The 6768-nt window shown below is 40.2% G+C and overlaps 1 protein-coding gene across 1 annotated transcript; it reads right to left on the bottom strand.

Annotated features, from left to right (window-relative positions):
- Positions 1 to 4811: 4811 nt before the first annotated feature.
- On the bottom strand, positions 4812 to 6096 carry LOC117840108 (proline-rich protein 2). The gene is made up of 2 exons (XM_034720565.2): positions 5838 to 6096; positions 4812 to 5729 (listed from the first exon to the last, which is right to left on the bottom strand). The coding sequence occupies exons 1-2, from the start codon at positions 5998 to 6000 to the stop codon at positions 5050 to 5052; spliced, it is 843 nt and encodes a 280-aa protein (XP_034576456.1). The 5' UTR covers positions 6001 to 6096; the 3' UTR covers positions 4812 to 5049.
- Between the last annotated feature and the right edge of the window lie 672 nt (positions 6097 to 6768).

Here is a 6768-nt window from a genome sequence, read left to right as displayed (position 1 = left end):
AATTAGTGCAATGGCAATTGCAATGAATGAAAAGTTTGAGAAATATTGGTAGCAGTCCAACATTGCTCTTGTTGTAGCTTGTTTTCTTGATCCTAGATATAAGAAAAAGCTTATTGAATACTACATGAGGAAGTTCTATGGTGATGAGTATCAAGTTAAACTTGATGAGTTTGTTAGTGTGATAAAGAAGTTGTATTAGTTTTATTGCTAGTTCGGCTAATGCAACGTCAAAGAAGAAAAGTAGCAGAACTGGACCTAGTAATGCAACAAATATATTAATGGGTGATGTAGATCAAGACCTTGAAAACTTCTTATATTCTGCAAGTGAACCTGGTATGGTTGAGTCAAATGAGTTGGAGAAGTATATGGCCGAACCTCTTCAGAAAATTGCTGGTGAGTTTGACATCTTAGCTTGGTGGAAGAATAAGAGGGAAGACTATCCTATCCTTACACAGATTGTTTGTGATGTGATGGCCATACAAGTATCGATTGTTGCATTCGAGTTTGCTTTTAGTGCTGTTGGTTGTGTTGTTGATCCCTACCGTGATCGCCTTGACCCTGAGATTGTAGAGGCATGGATTTGCACCAAAGATTGGGTAGCTGCAGCAAGAAAAGGTGATGATCTGTAGTTCTGTACATACTTTTTAGTTACAAACTTATATTTGCACTTGAAAATGGACTGATTTCATATCTTTCATTTTGTATTTAGATTCCAAAAATGTTGGATCAATTGTGAGTGACCTTGAAGTGGAGGCATTGTCTTCTGCAATGGTTAATAAGCTTAAGTTTGAGGTATATTTTCATTTGGTCATTTTAGATTATGCATATCTTTATTGGTTGACTGGTTATTACTTGTTAGTCCTTTCATTGATCCTTACTGACTGTTATACTGCTTTTCTTCACAATGGCAACTTGCCAACTTGCAGCATGAAGAAATCAATGAGGGGAATGAATGGGACACTGAGGAACTAGAAGACATGGGAAGTGATCCAGATGCCATGGAAAGTGCTGCTGAAATATAACCTGTTGGCTAGTCCAAATGGCTCTAAATAATTATATTTTAGTTGTAGTCAAAACTTGTGCTTTGCTGCTTTTGTGCTATGCTCTTCAGCTGGGATCCTGGATTGGAGCTATGGTATATGGACTATGGTGGTGTTCTGTCAGTCTGTGTGACTCTGACAATATGTTACGCCCTTATGCTATTTAGACATGTTGCCTATTTATCAATTGTTATGGTGAATTGGTGATTTGTGTATCAATGTATGTGTACAAGTGAATTGTGCATGACCATATGTGGTTGTGTCGGTACCGGACTGTTGGCATGTTGTCAACTTGTCATGCTCAACTAGGTTCTACGAGTCGGTGTTTCCATTTTGCTTTTCCTATTCCGACCGTGTTCGACATGTTCCCGATCGAATTAGTTCGTTTTCGATATCTCGTTAGTTCATTTTCGTGTTCGTTTCTGACCTTCCCGAATTCGATTTTGTTTTCGTATTGAAATGTAAAAGTGAAAACGGTATTGGGGTTATCTCGACCGAGTTCGACCGCTTTCAACCCTAGGTACATGTCAATCTTACATGTAACTAGCAATGCAATAAGAAAGTGCCTCATCTGACTTGTGCAATTTATAGGACTGATTTTGTATCATTGGTCCGATCCAAATTACTTAATCGTTGCTCTAGTAATAATACAATTTAATAATATAATGTAGGCTACACCATAATTTCAGTCTTGTATCAGATCAAACTTCTTCGGGAAGATATTTTCGCACCCACTTTGTGTACCTTGGTACCGAAAAGATAAATTTATTTATATGTTAAAGCCACCTTTTGTTATTTCAGTATTATCTCATCATATGTCATCATCCAGCTACCAGATTTGTTTGTCTTTTCTCTTTGCACACAAAAGTTATTACTTATCTTTGATAGTATGCTTAGTAATCTTCATTGAAAATATATTTGACTGAAAACATTAGAGCCTCACATAAGTGACATCTTGCCTAGATGATGTTTGCAATTGAGGTTACATGTCATTGTCACCATCAGAATAACATGCATTTACTCATCCCTTGCAGGTAATATGCATATCCTGGTACTTACGGTCTATAATGACTTGGTGATCGTGCCAAAAGAGTACCGATTGCTTTTTGATTTGTGTATGCTATAGTTGCTTTTTTGAATATTTAATATTACAACTACTTAATTAATTTCTCCGTGCATTTGAAATGATCCATGTTAAAGACATATTTCTCAATACAGGTTGAAATGATCAATGGCTGAATTCTTATGTTTGGGTACCTTCGAGAATGGATCAAGAAACAATGAATATTAGGATTCTAGATTCTTATATTGGAATTTTCTTTCCAGTAGTAAAGACATTGTACTCTTAGTTACTATGAACATTTGCTCTCTACAACTTTACTTTTATGTGTATACTATCAGTATATATACTATGTTTATTTTCTTTATGTACAATCAATGTATCTTATTGTGATTACTAAAAATTATGTTTCGTGCAATTCTGCAATGTGTATGTTTAATTGGGAAAGAAATCATGTCAACATTATTTGCCATATATGAAATGGGTAAAATTTATTTTTTGAAAATTTTGATGTGTTACAATAGGTAAAATATATGTTACAAACTATATGTTCCATTGTTGCAAACTATATTCTTTTTCATAATGTGGAAGAGTTACTAGAGCTAAAAAATATGTTACTAAAAATAATCATTTTTTTAGGATGTAATGGAACACCTATCTTTTGTTCCAATAGATTGGACTATAGTAACATCGCATAATATAACACTAACAAGATGTGTTACTAAGTCACCTAGTAACACACTTATTGAGCTATAGTAACACAAGTTGGTGTTATTAAAACTATGTTCTGTAGTAGTGCCTGAATTAGGTACTAAGATATGAAGGAGGTCGGTGCCTAGGTGGACGTCATTGTAACTGGTAAGCGGTGTAGCCTGCCGAATGCATAACTCTTGAATCTTGATGCTTGGAAGGCAACCCTTTTCTTTTTTTTTATCCTGATTTAGCCAGCTGCGAGAAAAATGTTCTCGATCCTAGTAGTTCTGAAATTGAGGACCGGAACATTTTTTATTTACAGCTCTGTCGTGCTCCAGCAGCCTACTTTATGCTGCTGCTATTAGGCAGAAACTACTGATTACTGTGTATTAGTAGTCAATAGCCAAAGGATGGCTATGCAATTCCTTTGCAACTTGTGAGTGTGAAACTGTTCCACACAGATCGCGTTGCTGGTAGTTCAATTTTTTTGAAGTGACTTTCCTCATTACTTGGGAACAATCCTTTCCACACATAACTCCAATTATACATGTACCAGTAAAGAGTTATCATTTTGGTTAGCATGGATTTTGAAGATTATTTTGATGTACTGTCCTTAATACAGTTCATTTGTCAGGTATTCATGCAGAAAAGTTACCAGCCCCATGAATTTTGCGGTATTCCTGTAAAATAAATCAGTATTCATGCATTGTTGTACTCTCACTTCCGAAGGTCATGATTTGATTTTTTTTATGTCCATGCTGTGATGGATGGATAGTTAAGCTGTGGCATATGACAAAAGGGAAACTATGGTGATGGTTATTTATGTGGGAAACTTTTATGATGGTTTTAGATTCTAAAAAAGGTTGCAAATAAAAGAATACATATGTGCAACGTGCAATGTGCAACTGTTATGCATTTTGATTATATTGTGCTTGTGGACTATCTGATGCTTAAGGAAACATATTCATAAGTGTACGCTTAACAGGACCTGGTTTTACTAACAAATATTCTGAAGTAAATAACTTTTTTGTGTTTGTTTCTTGGAACTTATAAAATTCATGCATCAAAGTTTTTCTTAAATACAGAATTGGCCTATGTAATGCATGAAATGTGCTTCAGTTCTACACCTAACCTAAGCTTCTATGCAGCCTTTGTTAGGTAGTAGCAATTCCTAACCCGAGGACGGGATGGGTACAGGTAATTGCAATGGAAAAGATCAAAAGAGTGTTCAGATATTTATGCTGTGGTATCACTAGAGAGACATGCGTCAGGTACTCTCATGTACAACTATCAAGTATGTTCAACGATCCTTAGCTACTATTTCCTCACTTATGCCTCTTTTACTACCTCTAGTGATCGAAGTTGTCGTGTTCTTGCTGCCATGGAAAGCATGCTTGGCCATTGGCTTTGTTTTCATGTTACAGTACATACCAGAAATGATCTGTTGGTTTTCTGAAGTAGCCGCCTAATAACCCCTCTTGTTGCTTTAGAAATGATGAGTTGGTGGATATTCAGAAAATTATATTTTACAATGGCCTCTAGAGATCTGGCGAAAGTGAAATCGTCCTGATTTTTGTTTGACCTTAATCTAACAAACGAAAATTGAACACATCTTTACTCCACCATAAATAACAAACTACTAGTTAAGTTTTGTTGTATGTTAACTTTTATGGTGAATACTGTAGTATTTCCAGTGCTTTCCATTTCTAATCTCTGCAAGCCGCAAAAGGCATTCCTTGCTACCCAGACTTCCTGATTCTTCATCACCACTTATGAATGCAACGTAATTAGATCTTGGAAAGCAAGCAATGTCCCAGGTTGGTTCTATAATGTTTGGTAGATATGCCTGAATTCTGAACTAAGCCACAACTCTCACAAAATTGTCTCTTCATTACTACATAAAGCATGCTGGGGCTTTTACAAGTCCAGTCTGAATCCCATGTACAGAATGAAAATTGTCAGTAAGAAGATGGATATTAATCATCAGCCAGCATGAACAATTTGACCACAGAGAAACATCGACCACAAAAAAACGCAAACTTATATATATTTATCTAATAAGTTAAGGTAGTTTCATCCAGGCACATATCCTCAGAGCAAATGCTTTATTCCTATAAGCTGGAGGCCTGTAAGAGCTAACGAAACACCCTGATGAGACCAAAAGTGGTAAGGATCCATGCAGCATTACGTAACAGTAGATGCCGACAAACCAACTATATAATACTATATGCTTCAATTCAGCTCCCACCAATCTCTCTAAGCCTTGATCTCCACCTTGCCAGGAGGGAACTTGCGGAACTTGGGGAAGAAGAAGGGGTTCTTCTTGATGAACGGGAGGAGCTTCTTGAACTTCTCAGGGTCCGTCTCGGGGTTCTGGGTCTTCTGGTCGGCAGGAGGATGGTAGATCGGCGTCGGGTGGGAGTGCGCTGGAGTGGGTGGCTTGTACTCCGGCACGGGCGAGTGGTACTCCGGCACGGGCGTCGGCTGCTTGTACTCTGGCACGGGCGCGTGATACACCGGCACGGGCGTCGGCGGCTTGTACTCGGGCACCGGCTTGTTGTGGAAGTGGGGGATCACGATGGTCTCCTTGGGTATGTGAGGGATCATGATGGGCTTCTTGTGGAAATGGTCACAGAGGAACGCGGAGGCGCACTCTTTTGATGAGTAGTGCATCTTGCCGGCCACCGCGACGAAGGTCTTCTTCTTGTCGTCGTCATCCCTGGACGGCCTGACGATCCAGGACGGCTCCTGTCCGGGGCATGGCTGGTTGGTGGCGCTGTGGAGCTGCGCGAAGCAGTCCTGCTTCAGCTCGCCGTCCTCGCGGAGGAGGTCTGCTGCGAGCGGGACGCTGAAGGCGCCGGACTTGTCAACCTCGCCGAGGGCCTTGGTCTCGAACATGCCGTCGGCGTTCTTGCACTTGACAGCCACTTTAAGGCCTGAAGAAACGAAACGAGGACAGGAAAATTCGTCAGCTAAATAATCTTTCCGTACAAGTTCCTGAAAAACAACAAGTTTCCCAGCAAAATGCATTTAAATCAGCATACCGTTGAACGCTGCCTCAGCTTTCATGTTCTTCCTGGTGCAGTCGGCGCACTTGGCCAAGCCAACGACCATGGAGGCGGCCTCGGGCTCCGCAGCATGGGCGAGCACGGCCGCTAACAGGACGGCGCAGACGCCGATAAGCAGGCCGCGAGGCAGAGCCCCCATTGTGGAAGCTTGGCTGATTCTTCCGAGTACAGAAGACTTGACTAGGTAGCAGTGGAGATGTGGATGGATGGAGATTAAGGAGAGGCCGTCCCGGGTTTATATAGGATTACGGGTGATCGACGGAGCTGAACCGAAGCATTTTTTTTTTGAGAGCAACTGAACCGAAGCATTTGGCAGAACCTAAGTGCAGCGGCTAGCTTGTGATCAAGGAGCTACCAACTTCTGGCACCGGCTTTGCAGATTGAAGAGTTAATGTGCCGTTCCAAGTTGATCATCCTCTGTCTGCTCTCCATATTGCCAGATCTACCTGCAGGCTACTAACTCCATCGATCTTTGTTCACATCCACGGATACCTTCGTGGATCACCAACAAATAGCTGCATTTAAGGAACAATGATTGTTAACTTTTGTTGGAGCACGTTGCTAAATTTGTAACTAGATCAATATTTGGAGCACAGGAATAATGCTGGTCCAAAGTTCAGTTGAATAATTAAGTGTCGGCTGCTGGTACCAGCATTTTTGTAGGCTAGGCAAATTCTAGGAAAAAGAAGATTGAGCTTTTGTTTTAGCGTTTTTGCATCTATTGCAGTTATGGGGGTTGAGTGTTTCATTGAGGAACAACTTGGTTGACCGTCAGATTCTGCTTTGGGAGTCTTTTTTAGGCTCACAATGGTCTAAAGACTTCAAGAAACAATGGTAGTAGTGACTGCTCGGTTAAGCGATTGAGCCTCTTGGTTCCAATTGGTCCTAAGATAGTGCGGCATATTTG

The sequence above is a fragment of the Setaria viridis genome, chromosome 9, assembly GCF_005286985.2.
Source record: "Setaria viridis chromosome 9, Setaria_viridis_v4.0, whole genome shotgun sequence".
In the NCBI taxonomy this organism is placed as follows: domain Eukaryota; kingdom Viridiplantae; phylum Streptophyta; class Magnoliopsida; order Poales; family Poaceae; genus Setaria; species Setaria viridis.
Note: the sequence above shows the minus strand (reverse complement) of the source record. Positions and strands in the feature narration are given on the sequence as shown.

Excerpts from the sequence above, each read along its gene's own strand:
- LOC117840108 (XM_034720565.2), bottom strand. The coding sequence starts at position 6,000 with ATGGGGGCTCTGCCTCGCGGCCTGCTTATCGGCGTCTGCGCCGTCCTG. Across the intron at positions 5,730-5,837 it reads AGCTGAGGCAGCGTTCAACG|GCCTTAAAGTGGCTGTCAAG; the intron begins GTATGCTGATTT and ends TCGTTTCTTCAG.